Source organism: Ammospiza nelsoni, chromosome 34, assembly GCF_027579445.1.
Source record: "Ammospiza nelsoni isolate bAmmNel1 chromosome 34, bAmmNel1.pri, whole genome shotgun sequence".
In the NCBI taxonomy this organism is placed as follows: domain Eukaryota; kingdom Metazoa; phylum Chordata; class Aves; order Passeriformes; family Passerellidae; genus Ammospiza; species Ammospiza nelsoni.
Window position 1 is genome coordinate 2,058,530 of NC_080666.1, and position 16,604 is coordinate 2,075,133.

Here is a 16,604-nt window from a genome sequence, read left to right on the forward strand (position 1 = left end):
AATAAATCTCAATTTTCCCCAGATTTAAAATGAATTTTTCCTGATTTTTCCCTGATTTTTTCCCAATTTTTCCCACAAATTCTCTCCAATTTTTCCCCAATTTCTCCCCAAATAAATCTCAATTTTCCCCCGATTTAAACTCAATTTTTCCTGATTTTTCCCTGAGTTTTTCCCAATTTTTCCCCCCAATTTTTCCGCCGTTTTTCCCCAATTTCCCCCCATTTTTCCTTCACTTTTGGTTGATTTCGGAGCAGATTTTGGGGTGAATTTTGGCGTTTTTGGGTCTCACCCTGTCGGGCCCCAATCCCAGCAGGAACCGCAGCACCGGCGCCTCCTCCTCCAGATCCGCCGTGAGCGGCAGCGAGCCCAGCACCAGGGGCAGGGCCTGCAACCAGTGCAAACCAGTACAAACCAGTAAGAACCAGTACAAACCAGTACAAACCAGTACAGACCAGTACGGACCAGTATAAGCAGAAAAAACCCCGAAAAAATCCCATTTTTGGCCCAGCTTTTGCCCATTTTTCCCCATTTTAAAGCCCCAAATCCGCTCCCAGTTCATCCCAATCCCAGTACAAACCAGTACAAACCAGTACAGACCAGTACAAACCAGTATAAACCAGTAAGAACCAGTACAAATCAGTACGGACCAGTAAAAGCAGAAAAAAACCAAAAAAAATCCCATTATTTGCCCATTTTTCCCCATTTTAAAGCCCCAAGTCCACTCCCAGTTCATCCCAATCCCAGTACAAACCAGTACAAACCAGTACAAACCAGTACAGACCAGTACAAACCAGTACAGACCAGTACAGACCAGTACAAACCAGTACAGACCAGAACGGACCAGTATAAGCAGAAAAAACCCCGAAAAAATCCCATTTTTAGCCCATTTTTTGCCCATTTTTCCCCATTTTAAAGCCCCAAATCCGCTCCCAGTTCATCCCAATCCCAGTACAAACCAGTACAAACCAGTACAAACCAGTATAAACCAGTAAGAACCAGTACAAATCAGTACGGACCAGTATAGAAAAATCCCCATTTCCCCCCATTTTTTCCCATTTTTAACCCTTTAACTCCTTCCCAGTACCCCCAAACCCAATCCCAGTTCAAACCAGTACGGCCCAGTTTGATCCCAGTCCCTCCCAGTCCCTCCCAGTACAAACCAGTAACACCCGACCCCAAACCAGTACAAACCAGTACAGAAAAATCCCCATTTTTCCGCATTTTTCCCCATTTTTAACCCTTTAACCCCCTCCCAGTAACCCCAAACTCCAAACCAGTACAAACCAGTAACCCCAGAGCCCATCCCAGTACAAACCAGTACAAACCAGTACAAACCAGTATAGAAAAATCCCCATTTTTTCCCATTTTTCCCAATTTTTAACCCTTTCATTCCTTCCCAGTACCCCCAAAGCCCCTCCCAGTCCATTCCCAGTACAAACCAGTAACCCCCAACCCCAAACCAGTCCAAACCAGTACAAACCAGTGACCCCGGAGCCCCTCCCAGTTCGCTCCCAGTTCCCTCCCAGTCCAAACCAGTAACGCTCACCCGTTGCCATGGCAACCCCGGCTGCCTCACCAGCGCCGCCACCGCGTTGTCACGGACACGCCCCGGCCCCTCCCCCCCCGCGGGGCGCAGGGCGTGGCTACAGAGCTCCGCCCCCGGCCACGCCCCCCTGAGCGCCCAATTAAGGAAAAAAAAGGGGGTGGGGCTTGGAAAGAAAGGGGGAGGGGCTTGTATGGAAATTAGAGAGGGGGTTGGACTTATATGGGAATGGGGGCGTGGCCTTATATGGGAATGGGGGCGGAGCTTCAGGGCATTGTATGGGGATGGGGGCGTGGCTTGAAAAGATGGGCGGGGTTTAAGGAGAGTGGGAGGGGTTTGAAGCCATTTAAGGGGATGTGGGCGGGGTTTAAAGCGTTTAATGGCAATGTGGGCGGGGTTTGGGGAGATTCAGTAATCTGTGGGTGGGGTTTGGTGTGGTGGGAGGGGCTTGAAGCCTTTTATGGGAATGTGGGCGGGGCGTGGCCTTATGTGGGAATGGGGGCGGGGTTTCAGGGCTTTGTATGGGGAGGGGGGCGTGGCTTGAAAAGATGGGCGGGGTTTAAGGAGAGTGGGAGGGGTTTGAAGCCATTTAAGGGAATGTGGGCGGGGTTTAAAGCGTTTGACGGGAATGTGGGCGGGGTTTAGGGAGATTCAGTAATCTGTGGGTGGGGTTTGGTGCGGTGGGAGGGGCCTGAATCCTTTTATGGGTATGTGGGCGGGGCGTGGCCTTATATGGGAATGGGGGCGGAGCTTCAGGGCATTGTATGGGGGTGGGGGCGTGGCTTGAAAAGATGGGTGGGGTTTAAAGGAGAGTGGGAGGGGTTTGAAGCCATTTAAGGGAATGTGGGCGGGGTTTAAAGCGTTTGACGGGAATGTGGGCGGGGTTTGGGGAGATTTAAGGAAATGTGGGTGGGGTTTAGTGCGGTGGGAGGGGCTTGAAGCCTTTTATGGGAATGTGGGCGGGGCGTGGCCTTATGTGGGAATGGGGGCGGAGCTTCAGGGCATTGTATGGGGATGGGGGCGTGGCTTGAAAAGATGGGCGGGGTTTAAGGAGAGTGGGAGGGGTTTGAAGCCATTTAAGGGGATGTGGGCGGGGTTTAAAGCGTTTAATGGCAATGTGGGCGGGGTTTGGGGAGATTCAGTAATCTGTGGGTGGGGTTTGGTGTGGTGGGAGGGGCCTGAATCCTTTTATGGGTATGTGGGCGGGGCGTGGCCTTATGTGGGAATGGGGGCGGAGCTTCAGGGCTTTGTATGGGGATGGGGGTGTGGCTTGAAAAGATGGGCGGGGTTTAAAGGAGAGTGGGAGGGGTTTGAAGCCATTTAAGGGAATGTGGGCGGGGTTTAAAGCGTTTAATGGGAATGTGGGCGGGGTTTAGGGAGATTCAGTAATCTGTGGGCGGGGTTAAGTGTGGTGGGAGGGGCCTGAAGCCTTTTATGGGAATGTGGGCGGGGCTTAAATGTGGTGGGAGGGGTTTAAGGGCCTTAAACGGAGCGTGGGCGGGGTTTCAAGCCATTTAAAGGAATGTGGGCGGGGTCTAAAGGTGGTGGGAGGGGCCTCAAGCCATTTAAGGGAATGTGGGCGGGGTCTAAAGCCATTTAAATAAATGTGGGCGGGGCTTAAAAGTGGTGGGAGGGGTTTAAAGCATTATAAGGGATCGTGGGCGGGGTTTAAAAGCGGTGGGAGGAGCTTAAAGCCTTTAAAGAAAATGTGGGAGGGGTTTAACGCCTATAAAAGCAATGTGGGCGGGGCTTGTGTTTGCTAGGAGGAGCTTAAAGCATTTTAAGGAAATGTGGGCGGGGCTTAAAGCCTTTAATGGTGTTGTGGGCGTGGTCTGAGTGAAATGGGCGGGGTTTAAGGACAGTGGGAGGAGCTTAAGGATGATGGGAAAGGCTTAACTCCTTTTATGGAAATGTGGGAGGAGTTAAAGTGTGGTGGGTGGGGTTTAATAGGGGTGGGAGGGGCTTAAGTGACTTCATGGAAATATGGGAGGGGTTTAAGGCTGGTGGGCGGAGTTTAAGGCTGGCGGGCGTGGCTTATCCTCAAACCCCTCCCGCTTCACTCTGATTGGTGGATACTCATGGTGGGCGTGTCCCACGGCCTCCCCGATCCGACCAATGGCGTAGAAGGCGTTGGCTCTGACTTCGTCGTCCCGATCCCCGACGGCCAATCGGAAAGCGGGACCCAAATCCGGCAAAAAGGGCGTGGCCTCGGGGCCCAGGGCGTGGCCCAGCTGGCCAATCACGGCGGCCGCCCAGGACCGCGCCCCCGGGTGGGCGGGGTCGGCCAGGGCGGCCAATAGCGGGGGGAGGATGCGGCGGAAGAGGCGGGGCGGGAAGGCCACGCCCCCTCCGGTGCCGGCCAAGCCCTCGCGGGCCATGGCCGCGCCCACTTCCGGCAGCCAATCGGAGGCCGTCTCGCGGAGCTCGGAGCGCTGAGAGGTCTGGAGGTGGAGAGGGAAACTGGTTTGTACTGGTTTGTACTGGTTTGTACTGGGGTGGGGTTGGGGGTTACTGGTTTATACTGGGAATGGACTGGGAGGGGACTGGGACAAACTGGGAGGGCATTAAAGGGTTAAAAATGGGGGAAAATGATGAAAAATGGGGATTTTTCTGTACTGGTTTGTACTGGTTTGTACTGGTTTGGGGTCGGGGGTTACTGGTTTGTACTGGGAGGGAGTTTGGGGACACTGGGAGGGATTTAAAGGGTTAAAAATGGGGAAAAATGGGGAAAAAATGGGGAAAAATTGGGATTTTTCTATACTGGTTTGTACTGGTTTGTACTGGTTTGTACTGGTTTGGGGTTACTGGTTTGAACTGGGAGGGAACTGGGACAAACTGGGAGGGGATTAAAGGGTTAAAAATGGGGGAAAATGATGAAAATTTGAGATTTCTCTATACTGGTTTGTACTGGTTTGGGCTCTGGGGTTACTGGTTTGTACTGGGAATGAACTGGGAGGGAACTGGGACAAACTGGGAGGGGATTAAAGAGTTAAAAATGGGGGAAAATGATGAAAATAGTGGATTTTTCTATACTGGTTTGTACTGGTTTGTACTGGTTTGGGGTCGGGGGTTACTGGTTTGTACTGGGAGCGAACTGGGAGGGGACTGGGACAAACTGGGAGGGGATTAAAGAGTTAAAAATGGGGGAAAATGATGAAAAATGGGGATTTTTCTGTACTGGTTTGTACTGGTTTGGGCTCTGGGGTTACTGGGAGGGGATTAAAGGGTTAAAAATGGGGGAAAATGGGGAAAAAAACGGGGATTTTTTTTTTATACTGGTTTGTACTGGGAACGGACTGGGAGCCCCTCCCCCACCTCGTCGTCGCCGTCGTCCCCCCGGGATCTCAGGCAGGCGATCTGGAAAGGGGGGAGGGGCTTCATTAGGCCACGCCCACCCCGTTAACACCCCGCCCACAACTCCTCCAGTCCCCGCCCCATTGGTTAAAACCCTTCAGGCCACAACCCAATGCGTTTTAAGCCCCTCCCACCGTTTAGGCCACGCCCACATTCCTTAACACCACGCCCATGACACTAATCAACCCCTAAGCCACGCCCACAAGCAGTTAAGCCCCTCCCATTTCTTAAGCCACGCCCGCATTTCGCTATAATTCGAATATACCACACCCAAATTATTTAAGCCACGCCCACATTTTTTGTATCAACCCGTTTGGGCCACGCCCACATTTCCATATTAGCACATTTTGGCCCCGCCCACATTCACGCGCCAGTTAAGGCCACACCCACATTACTAAGCCACACCCACAATTCAATATTACCCACTTTGACCACGCCCACATTACAAAAGCCACGCCCACACCTCCATATCAACCCAGTTCAGGCCACGCCCACATGATTAAGTCACGCCCCCCCTTTCCATAATAACCCAGTTAGGCCACGCCCATATCTCTTAGGCCACGCCCACAGTTTGATATCGACCCAATTTATGCCACGTCTCCCTTATTAAGCCACACCCACCTTTCTGTATTAACCCATTTAGGCCACGCCCCCATTATCTGAACCACGCCCACATTTCCATAGCAACCCATTTAGGCCACGCCCACATTTCAGCACTAACCCATTAAAACCACGCCCACATCGTTAAAGCCACGCCCACTTCTCTACTATAAACCCATTTAGGCCACACCCATATCATTTAGGCCACGCCCATGTTTCTACTACAGACCCCTTTCGGCCACACCCATATCATTTAAGCCACGCCCACATACGTATCCCAACCCAATTTAGGCCACGCCCACGTTTCCATATCAACCCATATTAGGCCACGCCCATTTATTAAAGCCCCACCCACCTTCCCTCCATTAACCCACTTAGGCCACGCCCATATAAAAAGCCACGCCCACATCTCCACTGTTTAACTCTTGAGGTCACGCCCACAATATCTAAGCCACGCCCACATTCCAATTTCAAAACCATTTAGACCACGCCCACATAATAAACCCACACCCACATCTCCATATTGCCCATTTAGGCCACGCCCACATCGCTTAAGCCACGCCCACATTTCCGTTTAGGCCCACTTAGGCCACGCCCATACCATTTAAACCACGCCCACACTTCCGCATTAACCCGTTTAGGCCACGCCCACATTTCAGTGTTACCAAAATTTAGACCACGCCTACGTGACAAAGCCACGCCCACATTCCCTGTATTGGCCCTTTTAGACCACGCCCACGTAATTTAAGCCACGCCCCTTCTCAATCCACCCCACTGTTCAATCAAGCCCCGCCCACTTCAGCTACGCCACGCCCACAGCACATTAATTAAAGCCCCCTAAAGCCCCGCCCACCTCATTTAAGCCCCTCCCATTCTACCCCTGAATATTCAAGCCCCGCCCCCCCCTCCTCACCTCCCCGGTGATGACGTCACACAGCGCCCGTCCAATGGGCTCCAGCCACTCCTTGTGGGCGTGGCCCGGCGGCTGCAGGATCCGGCCGACCCCGCCCACCGCCGCCAGGGCCCCGCCCACTTCCGGGTCCTTCCTGACCCCGCCCAGGAGGGCGCGGAACGCCTCGTGCTGGGAGGGGGAGGGGCCTGAAACCAGTACGGACCAGTATGGACCAGAATAAACCAGTATGGACCAGTATGGACCAGTATGGACCAGTATGGACCAGTATGGACCAGTACGGACCAGTATGGACCAGTACGGACCAGTACGGACCAGAATAAACCAGTATGGACCAGAATAAACCAGTATGGACCAGTATGGACCAGTACGGACCAGTATGGACCAGTATGGACCAGTACGGACCAGTATGGACCAGTACGGACCAGTACGGACCAGAATAAACCAGTATGGACCAGAATAAACCAGTATGGACCAGTATGGACCAGTACAGACCAGTATGGACCAGTATGGACCAGAATAAACCAGTATGGACCAGTATGGACCAGAATAAACCAGTATGGACCAGTACGGACCAGTATGGACCAGTACGGACCAGTATGGACCAGAATAAACCAGTATGGACCAGTATGGACCAGTACGGACCAGTATGGACCCATTTAAAACCCTCCCAGTACAAACCAGTAACCCCAAATCCCCTCCCAGTATAAACCAGTAACGCCAAACCCCAAACCAGTACAAACCAGTAACCCCAGAGCCCCTCCCAGTACAAACCAGTCCAAACCAGTACAAACCAGTAACGCCAAACCCCATCCCAGTACAAACCAGTAACCCCAGAGCCCAAACCAGTACAAACCAGTAACCCCAAACCCCATCCCAGTACAAACCAGTAACCCCAGAGCCCAAACCAGTACAAACCAGTGACCCCAGAGCCCAAACCAGTACAAACCAGTACAAACCAGTCTGGGCGTCCCTCCCGCAGCAGCAGAGGCTCCCCAGGGCCTCGTAGGCGGCGCCTCGGACCTGGGGCTGGGGAAACTGGGGGGAAACTGGGAGTTACTGGTTTGTACTGGGATGGGCTCTGGGGTTACTGGTTTGTACTGGGAGGGGCTCTGGGGTTACTGGTTTGTACTGGTTTGGGGTTTGGGGTTACTGGTTTATACTGGGAGGGGTTTTGGGGAGTTACTGGTTTGTACTGGGATGGGCTCTGGGGTTACTGGTTTGTACTGGGATGGGGTTTGGGGTCACTGGTTTGTACTGGGAGGGGTTTTGGGGGGTTACTGGTTTGTACTGGTTTGGGGTTTGGGGTTACTGGTTTGTACTGGGAGGGGGTTTGGGGTTACTGGTTTGTACTGGTTTGGGGTTTGGGGTCACTGGTTTGTACTGGGAGGGGTTTTGGGGAGTTACTGGTTTGTACTGGGAGCGGTTTGGGGTTACTGGTTTGTACTGGGAGGGGTTTTGGGGGGTCACTGGTCTGTACTGGTTTGTACTGGTCTGTACTGGTTCGGGCTCACCTGGGTCAGGTCCAAGATGGCGTCCAGCGAGGGCTCCAGGTAGGGCAGGAAGGCGGAGCTGGAAACCAGTAAAAACCAGTATGGACCAGTACGGACCAGTATGGACCAGTATAAACCACCATAAACCAGTATATCCCAGTATAAACCAGTACGGACCAGTATATCCCAGTATAAACCAGTATAACCCAGTATATCCCAGTATAAACCAGTATAACCCAGTATATCCCAGTATAAACCAGTATAAACCAGTACAAACCAGTATATCCCAGTATAAACCAGTCCATCCCCGTATAAGCCAGTATATCCCAGTATAAACCAGTATATCCCAGAATAAACCAGTATAAACCAGTATATCCCAGTATAAACCAGTATAAACCAGTATAAACCAGTACATCCCAGTATATCCCAGTATAAACCAGTACAAACCAGTATATCCCAGTATAAACCAGTATATCCCAGTATATCCCAGTATAACCCAGTATATCCCAGTATAACCCAGTATATCCCAGTATATCCCAGTATAAACCAGTATAAACCAGTATAAACCAGTATATCCCAGTATAACCCAGTATAACCCAGTATATCCCAGTATATCCCAGTATAAACCAGTATAAACCAGTATATCCCAGTATATCCCAGTATATCCCAGTATAACCCAGTATATCCCAGTATATCCCAGTATAAACCAGTATAAACCAGTATATCCCAGTATATCCCAGTATAAACCAGTATAAACCAGTATAAACCAGTATAAACCAGTCCATCCCCGTATAAACCAGTATATCCCAGTATATCCCAGTATATCCCAGTATAAACCAGTATAAACCAGTATATCCCAGTATAAACCAGTATATCCCAGTATATCCCAGTATAAACCAGTATAAACCAGTATATCCCAGTATATCCCAGTATAAACCAGTATAAACCAGTACAAACCAGTATATCCCAGTATATCCCAGTATATCCCAGTATATCCCAGTCCATCCCAGTCCATCCCAGTATATCCCAGTCCCTCCCAGTATATCCAAGTATATCCCAGTCCATCCCAGTCCATCCCAGTCCCTCCCAGTCCATCCCAGTATATCCCAGTATATCCCAGTATAAACCAGTCCATCCCAGTATATCCCAGTCCATCCCAGTCCATCCCAGTCCCTCCCAGTCCCTCCCAGTATAAACCAGTATATCCCAGTATATCCCACTTACCCGCAGTTCTCCGCCAGGTCCCCCAGCGCCCCCAGCGCCGCCTCGGCCAATCCGGCGAAAGCTCCGCCCACTTCCGCCCTGTGAGGGGAAAGGGGGCGTGGCACGACCATAAATGGGCATTGTCTGATTCCCGCCCCCCAAGCCACGCCCACCCCGCCCGGGCCACGCCCGCTCACTCCTCAGGCTCCGCCCACTCCGTGGTTGCGTCATCCTCCATAGGCTCCGCCCCCTCCAGGTCGTCATGGAGACCGAGCAGCCAATCAGGAGCGTCCGAGGGCGGCTGGGGGGAAACAGAGACCAGAATAAACCACTATAAACCAGTATGGACCAGTATAAACCAGTATGGACCAGTATGGACCAGTATAAACCAGTATGGACCAGTATAAACCAGTATGGACCAGTATGGACCAGTATAAACCAGTATGGACCAGTATAAACCAGTCTGGACCAGTATGAACCAGTAAGGACCAGTATGAACCAGTATGAACCAGTATAAACCAGTATGGACCAGTATAAACCAGTATGGACCAGTATAAACCAGTCTGGAGCACCCCCAGCCCCCTCCCAGTACAAACCAGTAACCCCAGCCCCAAAACCAGTACAAACCAGTACAAACCAGTACAAACCAGTATAGAAAAATCCCCATTTTCCCCCATTTTTCCCCATTTTTAACCCTTTAATTTCTTCTCAGTACCCCCAAACCCCAAACCAGTCCATTCCCAGTACAAACCAGTAACCCCAAACCCCGTCCCAGTACAAACCAGTATAAACCAGTACAAACCAGTACAAACCAGTATAGAAAAATCCCCAATTTCCCCCATTTTTCCCCCATTTTTCCCCCCATTTTTTCCCCATTTTTCCCCATTTTTAACCCTTTAATCCCCTCCCAGTACCCCCAAACGCCCTCCCAGTCCATCCCAGTCCATCCCAGTCCATCCCAGTCCATCCCAGTCCATCCCAGTCCAAACCAGTAACTCCAAACCCCGTCCCAGTACAAACCAGTACAAACCAGTACAAACCAGTATACAAAAATCCTCAATTTCCCCCGTTTTTCCCCCATTTTTTCCCCTTTTTTCCCCATTTTAACCCTTTAATCCCCTCCCAGTCCATTCCCAGTACAAACCAGTAACCCCAAACCCCCTCCCAGTACAAACCAGTACAAACCAGTACAAACCAGTATAGAAAAATCCCCATTTTCCCCCTTTTTCCCCCATTTTTCCCCATTTTTAACCCTTTAATTCCTTCCCAGTACCCCCAAACCCCCTCCCAGTCCATCCCAGTCCATCCCCAGTACAAACCAGTAACCCCAAACCCCGTCCCAGTACAAACCAGTACAAACCAGTACAAACCAGTATAAAAAATCCCCAATTTCCCCCGTTTTTCCCCCCATTTTTCCCCTTTTTTCCCCGTTCTTAACCCTTTAATCCCCTCCCAGTTCATTCCCAGTCCATCCCACTGCATTCCCAGTACAAACCAGTAACCCCAAACCCCCTCCCAGTCCATTCCCAGTACAAACCAGTAACCCCAAACCCCATCCCAGTACAAACCAGTACAAACCAATACAAACCAGTATAGAAAAACCCCCATTTTTCCTCATTTTTCCCCATTTTTAACCCTTTAATCCCCTCCCAGTCCATCCCCAGTCCAAACCAGTAACCCCAGACCCCAAACCAGTAACCCCAGAGCCCGTCCCAGTCCAAACCAGTCCAAACCAGTATAACCCAGTACAAACCAGTATAGAAAAATCCCCAATTTCCCCTGTTTTTCCCCCATTTCTTCCCCATTTTTATCCCTTTAATCCCCTCCCAGCACCCCCAAACCCCCCCCCAGTCCATTCCCAGTACAAACCAGTAACTCCCGACCCCAAACCAGTACAAACCAGTACAAACCAGTATAGAAAAACCCCCATTTTTCCCCATTTTTCCCCATTTTTAACCCTTTAATCCCCTCCCAGTCCATCCCCAGCCCAAACCAGTAACCCCAGACCCCGTCCCAGTAAGCCCAGCCCCCGTCCCAGTCCAGACCAGTCCAAACCAGTCCAAACCAGTCCAAACCAGTTCAAACGCACTCACCGCGGGCGGGCGCAGCGCCCCCTGCAGCACCGGGAGCAGCCGCGGCAGCAGCGGCGCCGTCCCCGCCCCCAACAGCTCCGAGACGGCCGCGAGCAGCGCCAGACTGGGACGGACTGGGTTAGACTGGGGTGTACTGGGAGGGACTGGGATAGACTGGGTTATACTGGGAGGGACTGGGAATGGGGCTGGGATAGACTGGGATATACTGGGTTAGACTGGGGTGTACTGGGATGGACTGGGATAGACTGGGAGGGACTGGGATATACTGGGATGTACTGGGATGGACTGGGTTATACTGGGATATACTGGGAGGGACGGGGAATGGGGCTGGGTTATACTGGGATGGACTGGGATATACTGGGATGGACTGGGAGGGACTGGGAATGGGGCTGGGAGGGACTGGGATGGACTGGGATATACTGGGACGGACTGGGTTATACTGGGATATACTGGGATGGACTGGGATGGACTGGGTTATACTGGGGTATACTGGGATGGACTTGGAATGGGGCTGGGTTATACTGGGATGGACTGGGTTATACTGGGATATACTGGGATATACTGGGATGGACTGGGTTATACTGGGATATACTGGGATGGACTGGGAATGGGGCTGGGATAGACTGGGATGGACTGGGATATACTGGGATATACTGGGACGGACTGGGTTATACTGGGATATACTGGGAGGGACTGGGATGGACTGGGTTATACTGGGATGGACTGGGTTATACTGGGTTATACTGGGAGGGACTGGGAATGGGGCTGGGATGGACTGGGATGGACTGGGATATACTGGGACGGACTGGGTTATACTGGGATATACTGGGTTAGACTGGGGTGTACTGGGATGGACTGGGATATACTGGGGTATACTGGGATGGACTGGGTTAGACTGGGGTGTACTGGGAGGGACTGGGATATACTGGGATATACTGGGATATACTGGGATGGACTGGGTTATACTGGGGTATACTGGGATGGACTGGGAATGGGGCTGGGTTATACTGGGATGGACTGGGTTATACTGGGATATACAGGGATATACTGGGATGGACTGGTTTATACTGGGATATACTGGGATATACTGGGATGGACTGGGTTATACTGGGATATACTGGGAGGGACTGGGAATGGGGCTGGGACGGACTGGGATGGACTGGGATGGACTGGGAGGGACTGGGAGGGACTGGGAGGGACTGGGACGGACTGGGTTATACTGGGATATACTGGGATGGACTGGGAATGGGGCTGGGACGGACTGGGTTAGACTGGGATATACTGGGAGGGACTGGGAATGGGGCTGGGATGGACTGGGTTATACTGGGATATACTGGGATGGACTGGGATGGACTGGGATGGACTGGGATGGACTGGGATATACTGGGATGGACTGGGAATGGGGCTGGGACGGACTGGGTTATACTGGGATATACTGGGATGGACTGGGAATGGGGCTGGGATGGACTGGGATGGACTGGGACAGACTGGGATATACTGGGACGGACTGGGTTATACTGGGATATACTGGGAGGGACTGGGATGGACTGGGTTATACTGGGATGGACTGGGTTATACTGGGTTATACTGGGAGGGACTGGGAATGGGGCTGGGATGGACTGGGATGGACTGGGATATACTGGGACGGACTGGGTTATACTGGGATATACTGGGATGGACTGGGAATGGGGCTGGGTTATACTGGGATATACTGGGATCTACTGGGATGGACTGGGATGGACTGGGTTATACTGGGATGGACTGGGTTATACTGGGATGGACTGGGTTATACTGGGATATACTGGGATACACTGGGATATACTGGGATGGACTGGGTTATACTGGGATATACTGGGAGGGACTGGGAGGGACTGGGACGGACTGGGTTATACTGGGATGGACTGGGTTATACTGGGTTATACTGGGATGGACTGGGATATACTGGGAATGGGGCTGGGATGGACTGGGTTATACTGGGATATACTGGGATGGACTGGGAGGGACTGGGTTATACTGGGATGGACTGGGATGGACTGGGTTATACTGGGATATACTGGGATGGACTGGGAGGGACTGGGTTATACTGGGATGGACTGGGATGGACTGGGTTATACTGGGAGGGACTGGAAGGGACTTGGAATGGGGCTGGGGGGAACTGGGATATACTGGGATATACTGGGTTATACTGGGATGGACTGGGAGGGACTGGGAGCAAACTGGGATCGAACTGGGCGGGACTGGGAATGGGGCTGGGAGGGAACTGGGTTATACTGGGAGGGACTGGGATGGACTGGGAATGGGGCTGGGAGGGACTGGGAGCGAACTGGGAATGGGACTGGGACAAACTGGGTTATACTGGGATGGACTGGGATGGACTGGGTTATACTGGGACGGACTGGGAGCAAACTGGGATGAACTGGGAATGGGACTGGGCTATACTGGGACGGACTGGGAGCGAACTGGGAATGGGACTGGGATGGGCTGGGACAAACTGGGTTGTACTGGGATGGACTGGGAAGGACTGGGATCAAACTGGGAGGGACTGGGTTATACTGGGAGGGACTGGGTTGTACTGGGATGAACTGGGAGGGGGTTTTGGGTTACTGGTTTGTACTGGGAGGGACTGGGTTGTACTGGGAGGAGGATCTGGGGTTACTGGGATGAACTGGGATGGACTGGGATGGACTGGGAGTGACTGGGAGTGACCAAAAGGCACAAAAAAGGGGCGTGGCCAAATGTGTGGGGGCGTGGCTTGCATAGAGTGGGTGGGGCTTGGATGAGCTGGGCGTGTCATAAGAGGGATGGGCGGAGCTTGCATAAAGTGGGCGTGGCCTTGGTTTTAATAAGATGGGCGTGGCCAATTGTGTGTGGGGGCGTGGCTTGGGTGGTGTGGGCGTGGCTTAAGCGGAGTGGGCGTGGCCAATCAGGAGAATTTCACTTTTCCCTCTGTTTTCCCCAATTTTTGGGGATTTTTTTTCCTCCCAATTTTTTGGGAAAACTTTGGGAATTTTCCAACATTGTTAAAATTGCGTGAATTCCACCAAGTCCCCTTTAATTTTCCATGGAATTTTGAGGGTTTTTTCCCCCAATTTTTTGCTCATTTCCCCCTTTTTTTCATGATTTTTTAACCCCTTTTTTCCCAGAAAAAAAAAATAAAAAATTGAGGAATTTTTTTTTTTTTTGGGGGGGCAATTTCAGGAAACTCGGGAATTTTTATTAAAAATTTTTTTTCAGGGAATTTTAATATTTTATTTTCTGCCGCTTTTAACCATTTTTTCTCCTATTTTTCCCCCATTTTTTTTCCCTTCTTTTTTTTTTTTTGGCCGTTTTTGGGGCGATTTTTTGGTGGAAATTTCGGGAATTTTGGGGGAATTTTGGGGAAATTTTGGGGAATTTTGGGGAATTTTTGGGGGGGAAATTTTGGGGAATTTTGGGGAATTTTTTGGGGGGAAATTTTGGGGAATTTTGGGGAATTTTGGGGAATTTTTTGGGGGGAAATTTTGGGGGGAAATTTTGGGGAATTTTGGGGAATTTTGGGGAATTTTGGGGAATTTTTTGGGGGGAAATTCGGGGAATTTTGGGCGGAATTTTGGGGAATTTTTGGGGGGAATTTTGGGGAATTTTTTGGGGGAATTTTGGGGAATTTTTGGGGGGAAATTTGGGGAATTTTTTGGGGAATTTTGGGGAATTTTGGGGAATTTTTGGGGGGAAATTTTGGGGAATTTTGGGGAATTTTTGGGGGGAAATTTTCGGGAATTTTGGGGAATTTTTTGGGGAGAAATTCGGGTAATTTTGGGGAATTTTGAAGAATTTTTGGGGGGAATTTTGGGGAATTTTGTGGAATTTTGGGGAATTTTTGGGGGGAAATTTTGGGGAATTTTGGGGAATTTTTGGGGGAAATTTTGGGGAATTTTGGGGAATTTTTGGGGGGAAATTTTCGGGAATTTTGGGGAATTTTTTTGGGGAAATTTTGGGAATTTTGGGAATTTTGAGGAATTTTTGGGGGGAATTTTGGGAAATTTTGGGGAATTTTGGGTGGGGGAATTTTGGGGAATTTTTTGGGGGAAATTTTGGGGAATTTTTTGGGGGAAATTTTGGGGAATTTTGTGGAATTTTGGGGAATTTGGGGGAATTTTTTGGGGGAAATTTTGGGGAATTTTGGGGAATTTTGGGGAATTTTGGGGAATTTTGGGGGGGAAATTTTGGGGAATTTTGGGGAATTTTTGGGGGGAAATTTTGGGGAATTTTGAGGAATTTTTGGGGGGAATTTTGGGGAATTTTGGGGAATTTTGGGGAATTTTGGGGGGGAAATTTTGGGGAATTTTTTGGGGGAATTTTGGGGAATTTTTGGGGGGGAAATTTTGGGGAATTTTGGGGAATTTTTGGGGGGAAATTTTGGGGAATTTTTTGGGGGAAGTTTGGGGAATTTTTTGGGGGGAAATTCGGGTAATTTTGGGGAATTTTGGGGAATTTTTGGGGGGAATTTTGGGGAATTTTGTGGAATTTTGGGGAATTTTTGGGGGGAATTTTTGGGGGGAAATTTTGGGGAATTTTTGGGGGGAATTTTGGGGAATTTTGGGGAATTTTTGGGGGGAATTTTGGGGAATTTTGTGGAATTTTGGGGAATTTTTGGGGGGAATTTTTGGGGGGAAATTTTGGGGAATTTTTGGGGGGAATTTTGGGGAATTTTGGGGAATTTTTGGGGGGAATTTTGGGGAATTTTGTGGAATTTTGGGGAATTTTTGGGGGGAATTTTTGGGGGGAAATTTTGGGGAATTTTTGGGGGGAATTTTGGGGAATTTTGGGGAATTTTTGGGGGGAAATTCGGGGAATTTTGGGGGGAATTTTGGGGAATTTTTGGGGGGAAATTTGGGGAATTTTGGGGAATTTTTTGGGGGGAAATTTGGGGAATTTTGGGGAATTTTTTGGGGGGAAATTCGGGGAATTTTGAGGGGAATTTTGGGGAATTTTTGGGGGGAAATTTGGGGAATTTTGGGGAATTTTGGGGAATTCTGACTCACGTGACCCTGGTGGCCTCGGGGTCGCCGCCGTCGGCCAATGGCAGCGCGAGCTCCAGCGCCTCCAGCAGCCCCTCCCCCACGTGGGCGGGGCCAAGGGCAGCCAGAACCTCTGGAAACCAGCACAGACCAGTAAGAACCAGTATGGACCAGTATAAACCAGTATGGACCGGTATAAACCAGTATGGACCAGTACAAACCAGTATGGACCAGTAAGAACCAGTACAGACCAGTATGAACCAGTATAAACCAGTATAAACCAGTAGAGACCAGTACAGACCAATAACAACCAGTATAAACCAGTATAAACCAGTATAAACCAGTATAAACCAGTACAAACCAGTACAAACCAGTACAAACCAGTAAGAACCAGTCCAAACCAGTAACCCC

General features: G+C 50.5%; 1 protein-coding gene across 1 annotated transcript in view; it reads right to left on the reverse strand.

Annotated features, from left to right (window-relative positions):
- IPO4 (importin 4) overlaps nt 1-16,604 on the reverse strand; it is a 62,328-nt gene that overhangs the window by 9,117 nt on the left and 36,607 nt on the right. The window contains exons 17-27 of the mRNA XM_059491422.1: nt 16,218-16,326; nt 11,197-11,299; nt 9,301-9,404; nt 9,125-9,202; nt 7,922-7,979; nt 7,367-7,445; nt 6,411-6,595; nt 4,859-4,900; nt 3,620-3,984; nt 1,547-1,673; nt 290-385 (exon numbers count right to left, since the gene is read on the reverse strand). Coding sequence (XP_059347405.1) covers nt 290-385; nt 1,547-1,673; nt 3,620-3,984; nt 4,859-4,900; nt 6,411-6,595; nt 7,367-7,445; nt 7,922-7,979; nt 9,125-9,202; nt 9,301-9,404; nt 11,197-11,299; nt 16,218-16,326 — 1,346 coding nt within the window. The remainder of the gene's footprint in view (nt 1-289; nt 386-1,546; nt 1,674-3,619; nt 3,985-4,858; nt 4,901-6,410; nt 6,596-7,366; nt 7,446-7,921; nt 7,980-9,124; nt 9,203-9,300; nt 9,405-11,196; nt 11,300-16,217; nt 16,327-16,604) is intronic.